The sequence below is a fragment of the Paroedura picta genome, chromosome 1 (assembly GCF_049243985.1).
Source record: "Paroedura picta isolate Pp20150507F chromosome 1, Ppicta_v3.0, whole genome shotgun sequence".
Lineage (NCBI taxonomy): Eukaryota > Metazoa > Chordata > Lepidosauria > Squamata > Gekkonidae > Paroedura > Paroedura picta.
In genome coordinates, this window is record NC_135369.1 from 84,481,879 (window position 1) to 84,505,157 (window position 23,279).

General features: G+C 43.2%; 1 protein-coding gene across 1 annotated transcript; it reads right to left on the reverse strand.

The window, feature by feature from the left end:
* Positions 1 to 533: 533 nt before the first annotated feature.
* Positions 534 to 5,951, reverse strand: LOC143841529 (uncharacterized). The gene is made up of 2 exons (XM_077345915.1): positions 4,922 to 5,951; positions 534 to 2,543 (listed from the first exon to the last, which is right to left on the reverse strand). The coding sequence occupies exons 1-2, from the start codon at positions 5,382 to 5,384 to the stop codon at positions 1,561 to 1,563; spliced, it is 1,446 nt and encodes a 481-aa protein (XP_077202030.1). The 5' UTR covers positions 5,385 to 5,951; the 3' UTR covers positions 534 to 1,560.
* Positions 5,952 to 23,279: the final 17,328 nt, after the last annotated feature.

The window sequence follows — 23,279 nt, forward strand, 5'->3', positions numbered from 1 at the left end:
CCAGGACCAAAAAGGCCCTGGCCCTGGTTAAGACCAAACACATGTCTTGGGACCAGGGATGACCAGCTAGTTTGAATTGGCAGAGCGCAAAGCTCTATGGGGGATGTAGTCAATGTGGTGGTCCCTCAGGTATATGTGCCCAGGCCACAGGTAGTCTTGAAGGTTAAAACCAAAACCTTGAACATGATCTGGAATTCAACTGAGAGTCAATGCAGCTGCCTAAGAGGTTGGGTGTGAGATTCCGCTGTATGCAATATTGTATGTTGATCACATTGGTTTAAACCCTATGGCAAAATCATTCTAATTAGAGACCCAGTGTGTCATTGTGTCCATGTGGAGTCTCTTTTTTGTAATGTATTGATAGTACGTGGTGGTAAGTATCTTGTTTATTGGTGAGTTGGAGGAGTAGTAGCTCTTCTCCAGTAGATTGTGTGATGGTATTTTGTGAAGATGATGCCTGTTCTTTCTTGTTCTCTTCTTGGCAGGTAGGAGGTCAGTTTTGGAGAAGGAAGACGCGACACAAAATACTTTGGAATAAAAATTGGCCACAGCTTTATTAACACAACCAAACACATAGGGTTGGGGCAACAAGGATATGAGCCCAAATATGGCAGTCCGCTGACTGCACAAACATAAGACTTACCCATGATAAAGAAACCCATCAATACCCCGCTGGGCTACGGATCTCTTCCCTGGGTAATCCTATACCTCTGGAGACGACTCCGGTGGAGGGCCAAAGGGCGCAGACCTCCTTGGCTACCTCCCAGAGTCATCTGGTCATGGAACGAGCTCACAAGCCCACCCTGTTGGATTTGCGTGCGGCTCGTTACCACCAACCTCCTTTAAGGAGGCCCCATTTTTCGCAGGGATGCCGATCGCTCACCGGCACCCATCCCATTGAGCTCATACTCTTGTGCACATTCCGCCACAGAACGAGGAAAACTACTCATTCCCGCCAACCCTAGCTTATACAACCAAACAAATAACGCCCATCGGACATCATGGAGCCACAAATCCATCCCCCAATCAGAAAGATGGACCCCGTCATGGCGATATAAGGCCTCGATCTGACTGTCAATGTCCGAGTGCCAAATAACCCGTCCCCCAAAATTAACAATAACTCGATAAACTGCGCGGTTAACTTTTGTCTTCACTCGATTGATGACAGCAGGACCTTTCTCACTCCGCCAAGATCGCCGGCTCAACAACTCCGACCAAAACACAGCAGTCCGTGGCGATCGTTGATGTAATACTAACAAGTCTTCAGTCATCATGTTAATTAGGCGCCGGCCCTTTATGCTTGGAATGTCGTTCTCTCCTAGCTGGATGATAATAGCAGCCGGAGATTCCCAACGATGCACCGCAAGTGCCACAAACTCCAACAGAGATGACCAACGCATCCCGCGATGACCATCCCAGATGAATCGAAGGTGGCAACCGAGACCGAGATGTTGGTCCCAACCGGAGGCGCAGGCATATAGACCGGCCCAATACACGATGCTGTGTCCCATCATTATCACAGACTGCACTGGGAGGTTTGGTCCTGAAACAAGGCATACGTTAATAAACTGCAACTGGACGCACGTAAGACTTGTAAGCAGCGGATCGCCACCTACCCAAGGACATGATCTGTTCAGCAGAAGCCCCGTCTTGAAAGGCCTGCGTTGCAGCACCTATCCTGAATGAATGCGTCCCATAATTCTTTGCAACCAAGCCCATCTTCCTCAGACATGCCCGTAATATGGCTGAAAATTGAAAACGGGAAAAATACGTCCCGTCCCTGTGGATCAACAAAGGCCCTTCCGACTGTGGTCGGATACGCAAAAATTTGCTCAACCAATGTACCGGGCAAATCCTGTAATTACTCGATTCAGGGATAAGAACTGAACAGCCCCTACCCAGTTGGTCTGTCTTTGACCTTTTCAACCTGACCAGGATACTATTATCTTGAATACATACATCATTCCTAGTCAAAACCCCTTTGCTATATGTTGAACGTGATGGGGACAAGATTTCCCCACATCGAAAGGCTCCAAAAAAGGCTAAAGAAAAAGCTGCCCTAGTTAATGATACTTCGTACTTAGAGGAACACATCCTCTTTAGGACGTTTATTAAGCCTTGTAATAATGATTTGGTAATGGGCTGCTGCAAGTCTTTGCATGTGGGCTGAACCCGTCTCCAACCTGAAATCGCTTTCTTAGCTAGAAACAAAGAAGAGGGGTCCCAACTTCCCAAAACTCTACTAAAAAATGATAATCCTGCCATGTGAACCCTGATAGTACATGGGGAAATCCCTTTTTCCCAAAGGTAAACAAGATAACATAATAGCAGGCGTTCGGACATCGGCCACTTCCCACCGCAACCTAGAGTTGCCGCATAGGACATGAAGTTCCTCACTGCTCCTTCGTACGCTCGACGCGTCGAAGGCGCTAAGGACCTTAACACGCCCATCATAATCACTCGTCGCCAAGTGACCACAGGTCTTCTGGGAAGATGTCCGGATTTGCGTTTGCTCCAGGGGCCGGACGACGAAATCTCTCGTCCTGAAAACAAGAGAGAGCATCGGCTATCTCGTTGTTAACTCCCGCTACATGTGAAGCCACAAACGTTATATTAAGTTCCAAGCATTTCAAAATGAACTTACGAATTAGCTGCATGACCCTCCCTGATTTTGAGGACTGTCTGTTGATAACCTGAACCACTGCTTGGTTATCGCACCAAAAAGTGATCCGCTTATTGGCGAACCATTGACCCCATATGAACACCACGACAAGGATTGGAAATGTTTCCAAAAAGGTAATGTCCCGCCGTACTGCAGCAGACCATGATTCCGGCCAACGCTCGGCACACCAACGTATGCCATAAAAAACCCCAAACCCTAGACTTCCTGATGAATCAGAATGGACCTGTAAACAGTCCCCTAGGGCAAAAGGTGTTTGCCAAATGGCAACCCCGTTAAAAGAATCTAAATTTTTTTGCCACACCAAGATGTCTTCCTTTATATGTCGGGTTATCCGTATGTGATGATGCGGCTTTTTAACCCCAGCCGTATCATGAGCCAGTCTAGCACAAAAGGCCCTGCCCGGCGTGACAACCTTACATGCAAAGTTGAGATGGCCCACTAAACTCTGCATCTCCCTGAGGGTACATTTTGACCTTGAAAGCAAATCTGCTAGCAGTCCTTTAAGTTTAACCAATTTGTCAGCAGGTAACTTTGACGTGCCTGCCTCCGAATCCAATTCAATACCCAAATACGATAGCCGCATCGCTGGACCCTCGGTTTTTTCTGTGGCTAATGGAACCCCAAGCTCTGAGGCCAACTCCTGAAATGTAGCTAAATGTTGCGCACAGGCTGGTGAACCTTTGGGACCCGTAAAAAGAAAATCATCTAGGAAATGAGTTGCCTCCCGAAAATGGCCCTTTTCTTTGACAGCCCATTCTAGGAATGTGCTGAATGCTTCAAAAGCTGCACAAGCAACTGCACAGCCCATCGGCATAGCCTTATCCACGTACCACACTCCTCCAAAACAAAACCCCAACAGATCAAAATCTGCAGGATGCACTGGAAGTGATCGAAATGCCGACTTAATGTCGCACTTTGCATAAGAGCGCCATGGCCACAAGTCCGCACCAAGTTTACTGCATAATCAAAAGAAGCGTAGCGTACTGAACATAACTCAGGTGCAATCCCATAATTAACCGATGACCTTCTTGGGTATGATAGGTGGTGAATCAGTCTAAATTCACCAGGAATCTTTTTAGGAACCACTCCTAAAGGTGATACCCTTAAATTAGGTACTGGAGGAGCATGAAAAGGTCCTGACATATGGCCTTCCCTGCACTCCTTCTCAATTTTTTTTGCCACCAACTCAGGCATGAGTCTGGCCAATTTTAGATTCTTGCATGTGGTGGCCGCCCGCTGCCCTGTATAAGGAATCCTAAAACCTACTGTAAAACCCTGCTTAATGTATTCAGCTGCCTCCCTGTTAGGATAATGCTGCAGCCACTCTAAAAGATTAGGCAAACTTACTGGAGTAGCAGCCTTGGAGAGGAGCGATGACGGCACGCCTTTAGACGGTTTTTGCCGAGCTTGAAGGTCCCGCTGTACCCGATCCCCTGTCCTTTTTCCCGGAAGGTCGGGCGTTCCGAAAGGGCCTCTGCGTGCCACTCTTAGGGCAAGATGGAAGTGGATGACCACCCCCACACGCCTCACATTTATGGTCAAAGCGGCATCGCCGCCTCCTACAACCCTTGTTGTTAAAATCCCAACAAGGGAGCCCAGAAGAAGAGCGACGCCCATAACCCCCCATCTGGTTTTTATCCTTAGGACGTTTTGCACTGGATCCTACATAGACAAACCAAGTGTCTGGGTGTTTCAGGTCCCAGCGAGCATCTGGGTTCTGGGATGCCATTTCTCGGAAAAAGCGATCGTATTCCATCGCAGCTTCATCCCCTGCGATGTCACGCGTTTCCAAAATATGAGAAAGATACCTCCCGAGGTGCCATCCTCTTTCAGGATAACATCATGACACAATGGTAAAATAAACTGCATTCCCTTTTAACCAGTTATCAAATGTTCTCTCACACGCCACAGTTCTATGTTTTTTCTTATCTCTCCGACTACCCGTATCCCCACCAGCATCTTGCCCAGGAATCAATGAAAAGAAATCTACAAAATAGCCTTCCAAGGCTCTCTCACGAAGTTTTGCCTTCAGATGGGCACCAGGTGGTGCGTCTGAAACCTTAAATTTAACAGGTGGAGCTCTATCCTTTACAGGTATACCGGCCACATCTAACAAGACTTTGGTATTAGACCTACGTAGGTCCATCCATTTTGGGATCCCTGGTATAAATGAACTCTCAATCCAAAACCAACCCTCCCGCCGGACGTCAGTCCCCTCCTCCCAAGAAGAAGACTCACCCGACAAAGAGCTGGTGCGGACAGAACGCCTTCGTTTGCATCCCTTTGCTTTATATTGCCTCTTTTGCTGACATGCAGATGCTTTGACTGCTTGGTCTGACTCCGCAGACGTGCAGCTCCCCCCATCACTGGACTCCCCAGAACTGACCCTGCCAATCGACCCGCTAGCTTGCTGCTTCTTTGACATTTGTTCAACTGCTCGAGCATAACCCCGCCAGTAATTGCGGGACGAGTTTTTGCTGGCTTTCCTGCCCCTAGGCTTAGACCCACGGCTGCCATTAGATGTAAGACTGCTGACACTCTGAGCATCTGAATCAGAGGACTCTGACTCCGCCGTGTCAAGATTCCCTTGGGCTGCAGAACTGGCCTGATTCTTACTCCGAATAGGAGCCCTACTCCTATGCCTTTGTTTTAAAGCAGAACTCCTTTGCCTCTTAAGAAAACGCCCCCTGCTAATTCCCATAGGGGAGCTCTCACTAGAAGATCCATGCTCCAAAAACGGCACAGGTAAGTCCGTGCCGCTCCTTGTTTATGCTGAAAGTACTCCTTCAGGCATAGATGGTGAAAAAAGACTTCCAAGTCCCTACAGAATTGAATCTTCTGTGTGGATCTGGTGGATAAGAATAAAAGTCCATGTAAAAGAACTAGTTCCTCTGCTGGGCTGAGTCTATGCTGAGTCTATTGTTACAGGAGTTTGTGTTGCTAAGATTAGCAGCCTGCAAGTTAGAGAGCTTTTTTGGTGTTGCTGTTGCTTCAGCAACTTCAATTGAGGGCGGTTGGTAGATGACATGGGAAAATAGTAGAAATGGTCCCAAACCTTTTGGCCTGTGGGCATCTTTGGAATTCTGGCACAGTTTAGTGGGCACAATCACAAAATGGCTGCCATAGTAGATGGTACCAACCACAAATGGTCAGGGAGTAACTCTAACAGTAACACTCTTTGATGTTTCAAACATAAACTCTACTTAATAGAATGTCTTTTCAAAGGAATATATTATTTAAAAATATTTTCCTGCATACACACAGCTAACCTTCAGTCACAAGACTGTATTGTCGCAGATGCTGCTGAAGCAATTAAAAAAAATGCACAGGCAATTAGATTTCTTATGTCCAATCAGAAACCTGCTGAGCCCATCTGTCTCCTCCAGCTTTCTAAAAACACTTGGCAGGTACCTGGAAAGGTGTCAGCAGACACCATTATGTCTACAGGCACTATGTTGTGTGAACCATGGGCCCAAACTCTCTGCTCAGGTACAAATTTGGGAAGATATCCAGTAACAAAACTTTTGTATTGTTACCTCTTATTACATTTCATAAACAGTGAAATTTCTTAATTTAAACCTGTTTATATGTTTTGTTCTCTTTGTTTCTTTCAAAACACAATCTTCTGCCTTTGCATATATTACAGTACTATTATATTTATAAAAAATAATTTAATAGTGTTTTATTTATACTCACATTATGTTGTTTTGCTCCTTCACTTTTAAAGAGGTAAATTATATATACAAAAATAAATAGAGAATCAGCACAAGATCATTGTCAACTTAAAATATATTGGTAAAAAGTTTGTCTGGTGGGCAAAGAATAAAATACATTAACAACAATTCTTTTTTTAGAAACACATGTTCTTTCTTCCTGAGCTAAGTGTTAATTCTGCCAGAAAAGACTGTGGAAGTGTGAAATTTAGCTATTGGCTGTCTTAATTCTTGCCCTGCATATTGTGTGGGGTGTTTGCACCTCAAAGTAGTTTAAATCAGAACAGAAGAGAGCAAGAATAAAGTTTTCCCTGGTTGGTTTCTTGGGGAAGGTTTGCCCTCACAGACAGGGTTGTTAAAGAAGCCATCATCTGACTGAAAACTCCTGGCAGAACTCTTGCGTGGACTAAGGCATGCTCCAGGAAAGCAGCCCTCTGCATTCCAGCCAGCAAGTTTATGATTAATTTTTCAGGCATTTATTGTGCAATGTTAAGTGGCCACTGGCCAGCTCCAGAGTTAAGCCAGGAGATGACTATCAAACAAAGCTGTTACATTTGGCAGCTCTTTTTAAAGCTGCTGTGCAAAACAGACATATTGGAAATAATTTCTGGATTTACTAGAAACATGGTTTTATCCTTGAGATACTTTCCTCTCCCTCATTCTGGACTGAAGTGGGAAAACATGTCCTGACTTGCACGGTATATTTCTTTTCTAAGGGCAAGACTCATACTATGGACAGTTTCATGTGTTCTCCGGCTGTTTACGAAAGACAGCTTCTCCTCTCCCTCCCCACCTTCCAGTCAACCCTTCCCTGGTGACCTTAGAACAAGATTATTTCACTTTCTAAAAATGAAACTACACATCCTGTGAAGAACCTGACTGTCTCTGCCTAGTTAAAAAGGGGTGGAGGTGGAAAGTGAGGGAGTTCAAAAGAGCAATAAGAAAGAATAGTTTAAGATTGCATTTGAAAATGTTCTCCTTCTCTGGTTTACCTTGGCTTAAGGTCAGTCAGAAAACTGTGTTTAGACAGTACCTGGCATGAATGCTTCAACAATAAAGCTTAATGTGTAACTGGGTTTTGTATTTCTTCTGTGTCAGCAGTTGGCAAGGGGATACTGTAAATAAGGATCTCTGTGAGTAAATAGATATATGTGTGGAAAGGGGAGGGGGCAACTGGAGTAAGCAGTTTTGAAATTCATGCCTATGTTATTTTAAGTGATAAGATTATTTGAGTAACCTGCCAACCATGCAGATGCTTGAGTTTCAAAAACAGGAAAGAGAACTGTGTTGTTGTTTTTTTCAAAAACCCTTCTGCGGCAACACTAAGGACCCAAAATGAAACTGCCTTTGTGGTTATGAGATTTTACTTCCTTACTAAAATAATGATTTAGATGATGCAAAGCATCATGGGACAGCAGTGCTGTTAACCACAAACCCAACAGTTATGATGACAAAGTTCTAAAACAGGCTATGGTGCTTTCGGAAGAGATGAGAATTCATAAGTTTCCCTTTTCATCCCCCCCCCCCTATGTTTTGGTTTAAATGGATTGACGAAGAAGTGAACTAGAAAACTGCAATTAAAAAGAAAGTATTAGAAACAGCTGCCCAAGAATATAGAAAGCCTTTAAAGGCCTAGTGCCTGCCTTTTGTTAACTGGGAATCTGTTCAAGGGGCTCAAAGAGTTTCAGGATGGACATTGCAGATGTTAGTTCCTTCTCTGAGAAACCTTGCTGAAACCGATTTTGTTTCAATGGCTAGTTTTTCATGCTGACTGCCAAACTGGTGCTGTACCTATGGTTGCCAGCCTTTAGGTGGTGCCTGGAGATCACCCACCATTACAACTGACCATCAAAATGATGACTTTGGAAGGAGGAGTCTATAACCCACTGAAGTTCCTCTTCTCCCCCAAATCCACCTTCCTCAGCCACCATCCCCTAAGTCTTCAGGTATTTCCCAACTCAGTGGTGATAACCTTAGCTCTGCCACTGAGCCATGCTCCTAACTGCTTTAACAGTCACCTTGCTTCCTCTCTGGCTAATGCAGAAGAACACACTCTGCCTGCTTTCCTACTTCAGATGTTGGCCCATTGTGTCCTGAGACTAGACTCATTTGCAATCCCACCAAGTCTTTCGGATACCTTTTTATTGTTGCTTTTAGTTACAGCTCAGACTACCCTGATAAATAATAGTGCTCCTCCTGTTCTATGTTCAGGGTATTTGTCGCATATCCAGTAGTTAAGTGGAGTTTGCCAACTATTTGCCCAACCTCTGAAGGAAGGTTTTTGTGGCTTGTGCACATCCTTAATGGTAATTAGGATGGTTCAAGTAACCATTTGAGCTTGGGGAGAATGGCCTCTTCTCAGCTGAGGTGAAGAGCAGGAGTGTATGAGGGTAAGTCAAAAATTATTGTTACAAAATCTAAAAACTTTATTAAACAAAAATATTAAAATGTGAGGCTAGGTCTGTACACTTCTGAAAGTCGTGTTTCCACCTCCCTAACCCTTCTCTGAAGAACTCTGTGCTCTTCAATTTACACCATATCAAATTGGCAGTTCTTGGAAGAACTCAGATTGTGTTCTTTTTGAATGTCCTTTGCATTTTGGGAACAGAAAGTCTGAAGAGGCAAGATGGATGTAGGGTGGATAGGGTAAGGTTTCCCAGTTAAATTCTCATAGTATAGCCCCTGGCTATCTTCAAAGAACGAGCAAGTACAATGTCATAATAGAAAAGAATTCCTCAATGCAACTTTCCTGGCCTTTTTCTCACAATACAATTTTAAATTTTCTTAAAACTTCTTAATAATGTGCCCCCTGATTGTCCTGTGTCCTTTAAGAAAATTGTTCTGTTTAGAATAAACATTTGGTTTGGAATAAATGTCTCATTTGGAATAAACCCATGCATGTATGAACTGGAACCCTAGTAGCAATACTTTTTGACTTATATGTGAGAAAACAGCGTGTCTGACTTTGGAAGAGAGACAGAAAAAGAAGCAGGAGGAGAGTTCTGAGTTGGCTGAGTAACGTTGGGTTACAGTCTCTCCCTGGTGGGCCTATTTATATGTTACATCATCCTCATGTTTTCCCTGCGTCTGCCACAAGGACTTTTGACCAGATGAGCCTTGTGAGTCCTGTGCTCAGAATTCAGTTCCTAGGAGCACAGGACTTTAATTCTGATCAGGATTGTGGTCTATTGCAGTGGTCCCCAACCTTTTTATTGCCGGGGACCACTCAACGCCGGGGACCACTCACCAGGGACCACTCAACGCCTTTTACTGAGGCCCGGTGGGGGGGTAGTTTATTCCTCTACTCTCAACCACTGCCTTAGCGCTCTCTGATCGCTATGGTAATGTTTAAACATCCCTTCAAAATAAGATACAGACACGCCACAACAATGAAGTGTGTTGTAAAGGGCTGGGGGGGATGAAGTAAAGGGCCGGGGGGCCCACCTCCAATTAGTCGAAGGACCACATGTGGTCCGCGGCCCACAGGTTGGGGATCGCTAGTCTACTGTATTTAAGCCTGCTCTCCCCTCTGCCATTTCCCTGACCTGAAACTGACATAGGGGGCCTTTCCGCACAAGGACCAATGTTGCCAATTGGTCCCACAAAGCGGAAACGCTATTTTTAAAAGTGCAATCTCAGCGTTACACACACCTGCCTTTTTAGTAGAATTCAGTAGCGTTTCATTCGTTTCCCACAGGTTTCCGGTCTCGCAAAAATCGCTATACAGGAATTTCTTTTGAATTAATTTCATCCCATTGGTTCTGGTCTGTCCTTCTGGGGCAAGAGAGAACAACTCTGCTCTATCCTCCATATGGCACCCTTTTAAATTCTTGAAGATGGTTATCAGATCCCCTCTCAGTCGTCTCCTCATTAGGCTAAACAGACCAAGCTCCCCTGACCTTTCCTCATACGTCTTGGTCTCCAAACCCCTCACCGTCTTTCTTGCCCTCCTCTGGACACGCTCCAGTTTGTCTACATCCCTCTTCAACTGGGTGCCCAAAACTGAACACAGTACTCCAAGTGAGGCCAAACCAGAGCAGAGTAAAGTGGTATCATCACCTCCTGTGATCTGGACACCGTTTGATACAGCCCAAAATCCCATTTGCCTTTTTAGCCACTGAGTCACACTGCTGACTCATGTTCAATGTATGGTCTACTAAGACTCCTAGATCCTTTTCACACATGCTACTGCCAAGACAGGTCTCCTCCATCCTATATTGGTGTGTTTGATTTTTCCTACCTAAATGCAGAACTTTACTTAATAAAGATGGAAGGTAGATAAAAGGTAGGTTGGTGAATGGTTGAAAAGGAGAGGACAGCACAGGGAAAGGGGAGAGGATATGAGGGTTGTCAGGGAGAGGGAAAGAGGAAATAATGTGAGAAGGGGGATACAGGGGAAAGTGATGTGCCCGCCCCCAAAATCCCTTTAGGGTTCCCTGTCATGCCAGTGGTCCTGGCCTAGTATCAGCACGGGGGGGGAGGGGGGGAGGGAATGCTGAAGACAGAGGGAGCTAGAAAGGTAGGTTGGCTGTTACATGGGAAGGAGATTGGGATGCCATTTCCAGGTTAGAAAGTTCTTAGATATTTGGGCATTGGAGCCTGGGAGAGAGTAGGGATTGGGGAGGAGAGGGACCTCGGAGAGGCATTGTTAGGCAATCTAGGTTTCCCCCCCCTTCTTTTTGTTTCTGCTGTGTTTGCGCATTAGAGAATCACTATGAGTCTGCATGTTAGAGAAACAAAGGCTCAGATTTTAGGAGAAATTACACCTTATTTACATAAAAGCAGAGTAGAGTAGGATAATGTGCTTGTCTGATATGAGAATCCAATTAAGTGCATGTAACCAAGGCATGTGATTAATCTGACTCTGACTTATATATTGCTGAGGTATAAAAATTAATTTAACTGCGGCATACTTTATCCTGCTGTTTTAAAATGCTCATGCCTATTTTATAGCTGAAAAATAAAATCAATTTCTTTTCCTCTCCTGGTGTTGGTTATTGGTCTGTCTAGCACCAGGCAGTGATCCTATATCCTTAAAAGTTGGTTTCAGTATTATGCCATAGGCTCTTCTATTGTTTTATGGATTTTTAGTTTTCTGTAAACCACCATGAGCCAGCATTTCTGGGAGTGGCAGTATAAACATTTGAAAATAAACAAATAAAATAAATAGCTTGTTGTGTTCATGTGCTCATTAAAACGGGCCAAATGGACCTCTTTCTACAATTCTATGGTAAAAAAAATGGTGGATGGCAAACACCAACAATCGTTTACAAGAGATAGTACAAATGTATGAACATTGTGATGTAATGGTAAATCCACCTTCCTGCAAGCTGAGTCAGTTTAACAGTTGGATATTAATACATTAATGTTCTTGAATGTCTGACTTTCATACATGCATACCAATAGCAGGAGAAGGGGTCCAAAGTACTTTAAGTGATGTGCATGACATCAGTCTTTGCCTCTCCTCTTTCCAGGCTGAGAAATACCGAGGGCTAATGACATATAGGCAGCTGAATGATGAGCAATCTTATTACCTTGGACATTTTAATTCTACTCCTGAGCTGAAGCTGTGAGGTTTTGCTATGTGTGGGAGGAGGACTTCCACCCATACCATGCATTTCACTGAACGGAATGACTACTTGCCACATGATAGCCCATCATGTCCTCTCCTGCTCCCAGACAGGACAGTATGCTCTCAGCCTCTTTGTTCCCCCAGATTTCTAAGCAGTTGAGAGAGAAGGATGATGCACATTAATTCACATTGTCAGTTTACTGCTTGGCTAGAGGCTATTCAGGGAATTTCCAAGTATATACTTTTTAGTAGTTTAAAAATCATATGAAGACATGAGGTCTACTTGATGTCTTGCTCTGAGAAACTCAGACAAAAGAGCTCTGAATTGAAAACTTGTCTTAACTGGTCTTTCCTTTTGAGCATTAAAACAAACAAACACACACTCATATCTATGCTTAGACCAGTATTCTTTAAACATGGAACATTTTAACTGAAATATTCCATAGAACCTCTTGTGGCGCAGAGTGGTAAGGCAGCCGTCTGAAAGCTTTGCCCATGAGGCTGGGAGTTCAATCCCAGCAGCCGGCTCAAGGTTGACTCAGCCTTCCATCCTTCCGAGGTCGGTAAAATGAGTACCCAGCTTGCTGGGGGGTAAACGGTAATGACTGGGGAAGGCACTGGCAAACCACCCCGTATTGAGTCTGCCATGAAAACGCTAGAGGGCGTCACCCAAGGGTCAGACATGACACGGTGCTTGCACAGGGGATACCTTTACCTTTTTATTCAATTTAATCTCTTTCATTGGTTTTTTTGTAGTAGGTAAGTCACTTATCCAGTTGATAAAATGGATGGAATACTTTGACAGAGGCTTACTTTTCGGAGGGCATTTTTTGTTGCCTCGCACCCTAAATTAGAGGCAGATTCTGGAAAGCTCCTTATAAAGGGCAGCCATACATTTTGTGGGACCCTGAGCACAAATGTACAAATGCCTTCTTTTTGGCCAGCTCTTGTATTTGGTGAACTGTTTTTCTAAACTTCAAGGAATCTTTCCAGCCACCCTACAGAGGACACGTTCCTTAGTTTTCTCCCTAGATTCTGTAGGAGGATGAGATATTCATTGACCATTTCAGTCTCTTGAGAGGTAAAGGGATGGAGAAATATTGCACTTCCTGGGTAAATAATTAAAATTTCAGTAGCCCCATCTTGAAGTAGCAAAAGGTAATATTATTATACAATAAAAGCAAAAAAGCTGATCCTTTATTGCTCTCATTAACTGCAGAGGCTGGGGGGAGGAGGAGGAAATAGAGCCGGGTGGGTGAGTGGAAAGTATTGTGACAGTGAAAATGAATACCAGGCTTCTTTGTTAATCTGAAGGCAGTGAAGCCTCCCCACTTCCTTTTGGAAGGCAAACACCTCAAACAGCTGAGAAAGTCTTCCAAACAAAACAAAGAATGAAAAATCTCTTGAGTTAAAACAAAAAAAAGAGTCCTGTGCATGGACTGTGCCTAGTTTGGAAAAAGATTTTTATGATGGGAGATTAATTGCTGGTTGCTGCAATTCAGCCTTATCCTTTCTCGTCCCCCAGAAAATCAAGCCATTGTCATCTGTTTAGAAAAGTAATTGAATCAAAGTTCGCGCAGCACATCTTCAAACTTGCCCCAACTGATTTCCTCCCCGTATTTTCTGTATATTGTGCTGGTTTCTTTAATAGGGAAGGGTGGTATTGCACATAATGTGATCACTTTGAGGCCCTCAATATTTCTTTAAAAGAAATAAAGCTTCTCTCCTTTTTTATTCCCTCCTGTCCTCTCCTTTCTATGCCAGTTCTTTTTAAAATTACTTTAGAAAAAACCCACAGAATTTGGACCCTAATTAGCTACTATTGGCCTCGATCAACAGTAACCTGCCAGTCAAAGAATAGCTTGTGTCCGTATTGCACAGGGCCAAGTCTTATCATATGAGGGTTTATATACATGCAAGTGGTGGAGAAGAGAAGAGAAAGGAATTTTCGGGGTATTTTTCACATATTATTTAATTTACTTATTAAAAGACCATTAAAAAAAACAGAAGTGCCCCTTCTGTTAGGGAGCTACAGCTAACCTTAGCATATGCCCAAAGATGATATTTGCAAACATATTTTTTATCCATGCACTTGTTTGTACTTAACAGGTATGTATGTAAAACAACGTAACATGAATCACCTTTAACTCCCCTCACTTTTAGGATCAATCTTTTAATGGTTAATTTGAAAACAAACATGGATATGGAAGCACAAAGCTATAAAAAATATGCAGATTTCTAGCGCAATTTTAAAAACAGTTAAGCTGGTCATATTCCTTATCTGTGCAAGCCTCACATACACTGAACAAGGTTTCTGGGAAATGATTGTTTCTTGGATTTAGAAAAAAAGACTGTCCTTGTGGTCGAATATTTACATTACCATTATCTGAGTGCTGTATTGCTTTGGAGTGGTATACCAGACTTGGGTTCTGATAATAATCCTTTGGGAAAACTGCTGCTAAAATTTAAAAGTGCCATTAAAACTTCTGCTAAGCATCCTTTCAATTTAAAAACTGGCATACAGTTACACAAAATGTTTATTCATAGTAACAGCAGTGATTCTGCCAGCTGTGGTTTTCTTTTTCCAGCAGACATGTCAAACAGGTAGAGTCCCTGAGCTATCTCAAATGGAAAGCACAGAACACTTTCATCATCACTTTGCTCATAAAAACCCAGTTATCAAACCCACTTCTTACTACTAACCACAAAAAAATAAAAACCTATATACACATGCTAAAAATATCAGAACAAACCAGGTGGCTGCTTGTGTGGACATCTAGCTGGTTTTAAGCTAATGTCTGGTTGATTATTTTGGTTTGTTTCATCTTTATTCTTATTTTGTGTTTTAGACTATCCTTTATTCTAATCAGTGGAGAAGTTTACATTTGATGATATTTAACAGATATTTTAACAGATTTGATGATATTTTAACAGTTTCTTGCTTAGCCATCTGGGTATAGCAATGTATCATTTACATATTTCAAATATTTGTAGTCCAGAAGCTCTCAATAACAACAGCCGTAAAAATGTGATCTCAGATTCCCTCCTTATTAAACAGGTCCTATTGGTGTTTCCTCAAAAGATCACTGGACTGTTTCTACACTGGGAACTTCGCTGACCCAGCTCCTGTGCAGGAGCACAAATCTGGGGTGGATGAAGTGCACCAGGTTAAATGCTCCCCCATGTGGGAGAAGGAAGAGGCGGGACTACTTGCCCCGATGCAAACTCCAGCTTGAGCCTGGCATGAAACCTCCAGTGCGGTAACGGTTACTGGTGGGAGAATTTTCCTGTGAACCTCCTTCAGCTATTATTATCGGCTCTAACAAGAATAAGTAGTACAAAGGACCCTGCTTTGGGTCTGTACTGATGAAAGGTAGGATCCTTTTCTCTTTCTTTGCACAATATATTTATATTAGCTTCAAAGCACGTTCGTAAGAATGGGCCTTGAAAGGTCCCCTCCCCTGGCCCCCGACCAGTCAGCTTAAGGTGGCTTTGGGCCGCAGCTCGCAGCCAGATCATGGGGCAGGTGGGGGCTGGCCAGCTTGTTCCTCAGAATATTCTCTGAAAACCGTATTTACAAATATCTATTACTTTTTAATATGTGAAATATCCCACTTCACAGTGCAGTCCTAAGAACAATTTCCTGGGAATATGTGTCACTGAACATACCTGAGTAGGCTTCTGAGTAGAACTGCATAGAATTGCACTGAAAACCTATTCTTGCAGACTTAAAAAAAAAAAAGAGCTGGAAAAGCTGGGGAAGAATGTAAGCTCCTCACCTATCAACAGAGAAAGTCCTGGTAAACATCTGAATATAGGTGGCCATCAGATTTACTTTCCTGCCAGTCACTTTCCTGCCTCATTTGTTTATAGAAAAGGCCCTGGGGGAAAAGGGTTTAGTTACTGCAAATTCATTCCGATGCTGAGAAACACTGTGTGACACAATCGCTTTTGTGACTGTTCTGGATTATAACACCAGAACTCTACTTGTTAAACACAAAAGCACATGGCGCAACATGTGTATAATGTTGCTTAATCTGACCCATGAATAATACCTGGAGTGGAAACTTTAACCACTGTAAACATGCTCAAATGTTTATTCTTTATGTCTGGGAGAAGAAAGTTTGGAATTTAGATTTCTACACTTCCTGAGTATCTTGGTTTAGGTTTTTTTAAATAAAGGGTTTGTCCCTAAAAGAAAAGGAGGCATGCAACAGATCAAAACAAACAACCAAACCCAAAAACCAACAACCTAGCAGCTCTTGTGATGGACAGGAGATTGCCCTTTTCCAGAAGGGAAAAATAGCCATTCAGCTGCTTCATCAAGCCTTTGGGAGTGCTGCTTCAGTACCCAATGCACTTTCAAAGGGAGGGATGGAAAGTTGGAGAGAAGCACACCAGGAGCTAGTCAGATCTGCTTCAGTGTTGATGCACTGGGAAACCAATATGGCAATAAAATATCCAAATTGGACTTATATAGAGTCATCTCTCTTCAGTAATTCTTTTATTCTTATTTTACACAAGTCCCGACGCATTTTGCCTTACAGCTTTTTCAAAAGACAGTTTTTATATTTAAGGACCAACTTCAACTTATTAAGGAATCTCTTGATAGAGTCAACCAAACTCTAGAGTCATACAATAGCTAAACTTAGCTTGTGGCGCTTCAGACGCGTCAGCATGTATATTCTCTCGCCTCTCTGGACGTAACTCAGAACCGACAATGTTGTTCCTGGATACTTTCACTTCTTAAAATAAAGAACGTTTGTTTCATAAGCAAGGTTGCTTATTCACAGAGTCGAAGATCCTGACACTCAGGCCTAGAGAGTGAGATTTGGGAGTAGTGCTTGGAACTCGAACTCAGGTTTGCACCTACTGAACCAGTTCGGTGGGTTGCCAACTCTGGGTTGGGAAATACCAGGAGATTTTGAGGAAACAGCCTGGGGAGAGCAAAGTTTGGGGAGAGGAGGAAACTCAACAGGGGGATATTTCCATAGAGTTTACCCCCCCCCCCCAGCAGCTGTTTTCTTTGAGGAACTGTTGTATGGAAATCTATTGTCATTCTGGGGACATTTCTGCACATCAGTAAAAATAGTGTTATGCTAGCTGAATGACGTTGCGCTAAATCATATCGCGCCTCCTAGCCCCTTCTCACATTTTTTCTGTCTTGCTTTTGCCTGCCACCTTTTTGCACTTCTCACCCTCTATATCTGCTTCTAGAAATGGTGGAAGAGAGCAACATGCTTTATATGCAATTCTTTTTCGCCTGTCAATCAATCCAGGCAGCCAATCCCCTTTCTCCATATTTTAAAGGTCCTGAAATGCCCGCTAATTTTTTTTAAAATTCAAACTCCTCTGTTGAAATGCCTATGCATAGACTCATAGATGCATAGTGCTTTTTGAATGCCACCCCTTATGGGATCCCAAGTCCTTTTATACATTTAAAAATTAATCTCATTTAGAGAGGCATGCTTTGTGTCACAACTTTGGAAAATAATTTTTTTATTTCAGACATTGCTTGCATGCTTGTCCATCTATTCATTGCTCCAGACTATTCTCCATTTTTAAAAAGCCCTTCTCATCTCCCGGAAGACGGGAGAGGGAGGCTTGTGCAAGGGCAGGACATTGGAGGCAGAGATAGCACTTCTTTGCTTCCATACATTTAGTTTGCTGGTAGCCTGCTGGTTGTCTACTAGGAGATAGAAGAAGAAGAAGAAGAGTTAGTTCTTATATGCCGCTTTTCCCTACCCGAAGGAGGCTCAAAGCGGCTTCCCATTCCTCTCCCCACAACAGACACCCTGTGAGGTGGGTGAGGCTGAGAGAGCACTGATATCACTGCTCGGTCAGAACAGCTTTATCAGTGCCATTGCAAGGCCATGGTCACCCAGCTGGCTGCATGTGGGGAAGCACGGAATCGAACCTGGCATGCCAGATTAGAAGTCCGCACTCCTAACCATTACACCAAGCTAGCTCTAGTGCGTTTTAAGTTAAGGATTCACTAACTTGCACTTTAAAATGGTGTATCTAGCAAGCAGTTTGCTGGCCAAATGCAGGAGGTTGGCAACGTCATGCAGAGTGGCTTGAATATAGCCTTTTCACCAGGTAAGCATGATGCTAAATTTATGCTGTGCAGAAGAGCCCTGGGAGATCTTCAGGTACCACCTGAGATTCTTGCAGTGGAGATAGGGAGCCTATCTTGTCAGTGACCATTTCTGCATGAGGTATTACCCATGGCTCAGAGCTTTCCTCGTTATTGGGCTAATTCCTATTTCCTGATGATGTCGGCACGGTCCTAGAGCTGGCGTAAATCTGGCCGTCACTTGCCCCGCTGCAAGGGAATGCAGTAAAGTCAGCATTCTATTTTTTGCAGTGGGGCTCAATCAGCTGCAATTCACAGCAGTTGAGAAAGGCTGGTATAAGCATTAAAGAGAATTCAAACCAAACTGAAGCCACCCATTTAAATTTATGTTCCTTAGCCAGGTTTCTCCTTTGACTATATGGAGACGTCCTGCTTAATAATCTGGAAATGAACACATCTTTGTTTTATGCATACAATTCCTGTTTCAGTGATCACTATATTCTGCTTGGTCACCACAAAACTTACCTCACAACAGCCTTTATACATACCCCCCTAGTAACATGGTGTAATGAGGGGAAAGTTTACACACTTGGGCTGGTTCTGCACTTACTTTTCTTCCTGTTGTCTATTCTGCTGAATTCAGATAGATTTGAACCGGGTCTTCCTCCTTCCCCCAAATAGAAACAGAAAGAGTTCTACACTTGATTGGGGAAGCCCAGAGCGGGGAGAAAAGCAGTAGTCATAAAGCTGCTTGTTTATTTTATTTTCCTGAATGAGTGGGGCGGGGATCGGGTGAAGCTCCAGCCAGCATTAAAGGAGCACAAGGCCGGAGAATGCTTTATTTCTTAGAATCATAGAATCATAGACTAATAGAGTTGGAAGGGGCCTCCTGGGTCATCTAGTCCAATTCCTTAAAATATGCAGGATACTCACAACCCTATAGCTCATCCACTGTAACCTGCCACCCCCTTGAACTTTCACAGAACCAGCCTCTCTGTCAGATGGCTATCCAGCCTCTGTTTAAAAATTTCCAAAGATTGAGAACCCACCACCTCCCGAGGAAGCCTGGTGACCATTGAACTCTTGTTGCAAGCAATTCATGTCTTCTCTCCTGGCAGCACCTCCTCAACTAATAATTATTTGCTTGGTGTAAGTGGTTTTTGTGACCTAAGTGCAGAACTTTACATTAGTCCCTATAGAATTTAATTTTATTTAGTTTAGCCCAGTTCTTGAGCCTATCAAGAACATCCTGTATTCTGTTGATGTCTTCAGTTGGGTTTGCTACCCCTCCCAGGTTAGTATCATCTTCAAATTTAATAAGTATCCCCTCTAATCCCTCATCCAGATCATTTGTAAATATGCTGAATAACACAGGCCCCAGGACAGATCCCTGGGGTACTCCATTTGTCACTCTTCTCCAAGAGGATGCTGAACCATTAACAAGTACCCTTTGAGTACGGTCAGTCAACCAGTTATCAATCCATCTGACAGAATTAGGATCCATACTGCATTTTACCAACGTGTTAACAAGAATATAATGTGGAAACTTATGAAAACTTTACTCCTTAATCTACAGCCAGAGCAAGCTGAGGAAGGAGCAAGTGCAGCACAAGGCTATTGGTTTATCTTTCTTTTCCTGTGGGAGTTGGGTGGGGGGAGGGAGGGGAGCAGATTGGAGGCAGCAGTCCCACAGAGAATGAGGAGGGCGAAATAAATCCAAGAGGCAAATCTCTGCTCATAAAAGTGTGGGCTTCTGGAGCATAGTCACTTTAAAACAGATCCCAAAAGTCAGGCAAAAATAAGTCTTGCGAGGGAAGTCTTGCAACCAGGAACCAGGCAGTCTTTGAACTGATGCCCTCACCAATGAGCGACAGACTGCTTTGCTATATCAACGTTGGAGGTATTGGAGCTATAAAACATAGAACACCTACACTTAATACTGGGGGCTCTCTTAGTGGGTTCCTCAAATATAGCAACTTATATCTGCTCCTGGATATTGAAGGGGAAAGGTTGGGTCACTGCAGACCAGTCATAGATGTTGCAGAGGGAAAATTTTAAGTGCTAAATATCAGAATGGAAATTGAATAACGTGTAGGTAAGTTTATTTAAATCGGGGCTACCGGGGATAAAAAGCCCAGTGGAGATTCACCCCTGATCCCCCAATATCTTCCATTTGGGTCCAAGAAAGGACCTCTCTCAAATCAGTTTTTCTTAAACAACCCCCCCCCCCTCAACTGAAAGGTAGGCAAGTACAAGATCAAAACAAAATCAACAGTTGCTGTGAACAATTCCCCATTTTGTTACAGTCTGCTGCTATTTCCTTAATCCCACTTGCATATTGTCCAGGCCCCCTCCCCCATTGTCCTCCATTATTTAAAATGCCTAGAATCTACAACCGGAATATTTTATGGCTTTGAGGCAAATTAGCAAACCTTTTTCTAAGAACGGAATGCAAAATTTCTGTGCTGATTTTGGATGTGTTCTGGGGTGTGAAGAGCACACCCTGTCCTGTTTACAACATGAGTTGCAATTCTGTAAAGAAACCACAAAGGTGTAGCTACTTTGAATTATTTGCTGATGTTTCCTAAAACTGATATCAGCTATGAATGCTTTAAAGACATGGTCACCACTGAACTCTTGTTGCAAGCAATTCATGTCTTCTCTCCTGGTAGCATCTCCTCAACTAATAGTTCTTTGCTTGCAGCAAATGCTGCCCTTTTGAAAGCTGTTCAGAGGCTGGTTATATAAGGTGGAGAGTGGGTGTTTATGTTTCTTGATGCAGGTTTTCATGAGGCCACATCTTCAGATGGGTTCTGGCTCTTGAAATATTATTCCACAACAAATTAATTTGTCTTTCAGGTGTTATAATAATTTTCTTTTGAAGCTGACTTATGGGACAAGTCAATGAAATGCCACTGGCTTTCTTTTATCCCCTGGCACCTTACAATTACTAAAATTGTACTCTTCTTGGAGAATGTATGTCCAGAAAAAAAATGCTGTATCCCACAGGAATAAATTGGATACTAGAGGCTTACTATATTGTGGTGGTAAGTCTGGTGTTCGGGAGTGGGAAAATGTCCAAATATCAAGTTTTCTGAATGTAGGAAACACGTTTCATTTAGGAGAGGAAGTCAGGGCTGGTATCATTGGGCACATACTGAGGCTGCAGAATACAGAGAGGGCCTATTGCTGTGAAGATGCAGTAATTATATTTGCAGCAAGGGACAGGGTGATTGCATTACATTCACATAGGCCTGTGACCATACGTTAGTGGGGACTAGATGCAGTCACCATACATTTGACTATACCTCCCTTGAAAAATGCTTGTTGAGGGACCCCAAACCTGTATTTCTTACAGTGATAATGAAAACATTTACCTCTATTCCCAATGGAAATGAAATATTCTGCGTGTGGTCTTTCCAGATGATTGGTTTATCATACAGTCAATGTTGCTTGGGAACCAGCTATTTTACCTCTGAGTAGCCCTTTAGGAAAGTTTCACAAAGGTTTTCTCAAAAGAAGAAGAGGATTTTGTTTATACACCCTGCTTCCCCCTACCCTAAGGAGTTTCAAAGCAGCTTGCAATTGCCTTTCTCTACCTCTCCTCACAGCAGACACTTTGTCAGGTAGATGGGGTTGTGAAAGTTCTGAGAGAAAATGTGAGGGAACATTTGTGTAGTAAGGCTGGGGAATCAAATGTGGCTTTCCAGAGCAGAGTCCATCACTCTTAACAAAGGCTACTGAAAAATTTCAAATTTTCCTCTCGAGTATAGCATCACTTGAACCCTAGCATTTAAGTGGTGGCATTAGATTGCAACACATTTTACGCACTGATGACATCATATGTATTCATCCAAGGTTGTGCTGGACACTTGCCCATCAAGATGGTTGATAGTGTTAACTCTCCTACGGGCAGTTCTAGCGTGAGGATTCCGTGACATAGGCACCACTTTTAAAAGAAGTCTTCACTTCCTGTTCGGTGCTCAGGACTCAACCAAAAGTAGAAGAAGTTGTCACACAAACACACCCTTTGGATGAACACATCCACCCAGGTTATGTAAAAGGAATCAGATTGTTAATCCCCTTACTAAAATGTATGTTTAGGTATTTATAGGGAATCACAGGTTTGCACCTGATATTCAATCTATGTGGCGGTTTGTTTGACAGAGTTGGGTTGTTTATGAAATGCGTAGATGTGTCAGGTTTAAAAACAGAGCAAATAAATTCGAATTCCAGATTTATAGCTTGGTTTGGCGGAGACACAGTGTTTGCTTTATGCTTGTCTGTCAATGGGTGTTACATTTATACATGTGCCAGTCCTCCTTCCCTCCATATCTGCTGTGCTGATAGCTTTAGATTCTAAACTGGAGTGCACTTTCTGTTTCTATGAGGGATTGTGCTGTCCTTGTCTTGTTTCAAGATTTTCCCCATCCCCCCATCCTACTCTACTCTGCTATTTCTGGAAAGAACACAGTCTAAACATAGCTTGCCATCTAGAAGAAGGGTGTCCATTTTCCTGACTTGCAAAGGTCCTGCCCACATTGGTGCCATTTTCCTGCTATCAGTCCCTTGTTGTGCTGTTGCCATATATTTTCCCATTGAACCCCCCCCCAGAGATCTTTTTGAGTTAAAAAAAAAGATCTCTAATTTCCATAGTGCTGAAGTCTTCCAGTCTTATGATAATCTATTGTCACATGCCTATTTAAAATTTTAATAGAAAACTCTCCCCACCTCCCACAAGGATGGCAAGTGTCCATAGCAGCAGTTGTGACAACCACATCCTGGAATCACTGGGGAAGGGAAAAATTGGGGAAAAGATGGAGGAACATCTGCAGAAAACTCCCATATGTAGAAGCTCCCTCCTCAGCTATGGGGCCTCTGCATTCACAGCTGTGATGAAAGCAACTTGGAGAATTTTTTGCTGTGTGGAAGCATCCTTAGCCTTAGCCTCCCTTCCTCTTTGAAGTGCTAAACTGCAGCAAGTGAAAATCATTAAAGTGGGCTGGGTGGGGGATAACTCTTGGCTTTGTCAGAGCTCTCCTGTCAAAGTAGTCTGCAGCCTCTGTGTTGGATGGAAACTATTTCCTTTCCACAGGCTCTAAACTTGCAGACAAGGTTTCCTGCTTTCCTGTTAGTGCCTCCACCTACCCAGACGGCTTTGACACTTTTGACTTACTGATCCGTTATTTTCTACCACAGCTTTTCCAAAAAAAGTTTTGCATGCCATTGTTAACA

Bases quoted from the DNA above. Each gene is read 5' to 3' on its own strand.
- LOC143841529 (XM_077345915.1), bottom strand. From the start codon at position 5,384: ATGGGAATTAGCAGGGGGCGTTTTCTTAAGAGGCAAAGGAGTTCTGCT. The intron at 2,544-4,921 runs GTGAGTCTTCTT...TCTTGTTTTCAG, and splicing joins CCGCACCAGCTCTTTGTCGG to GACGAGAGATTTCGTCGTCC.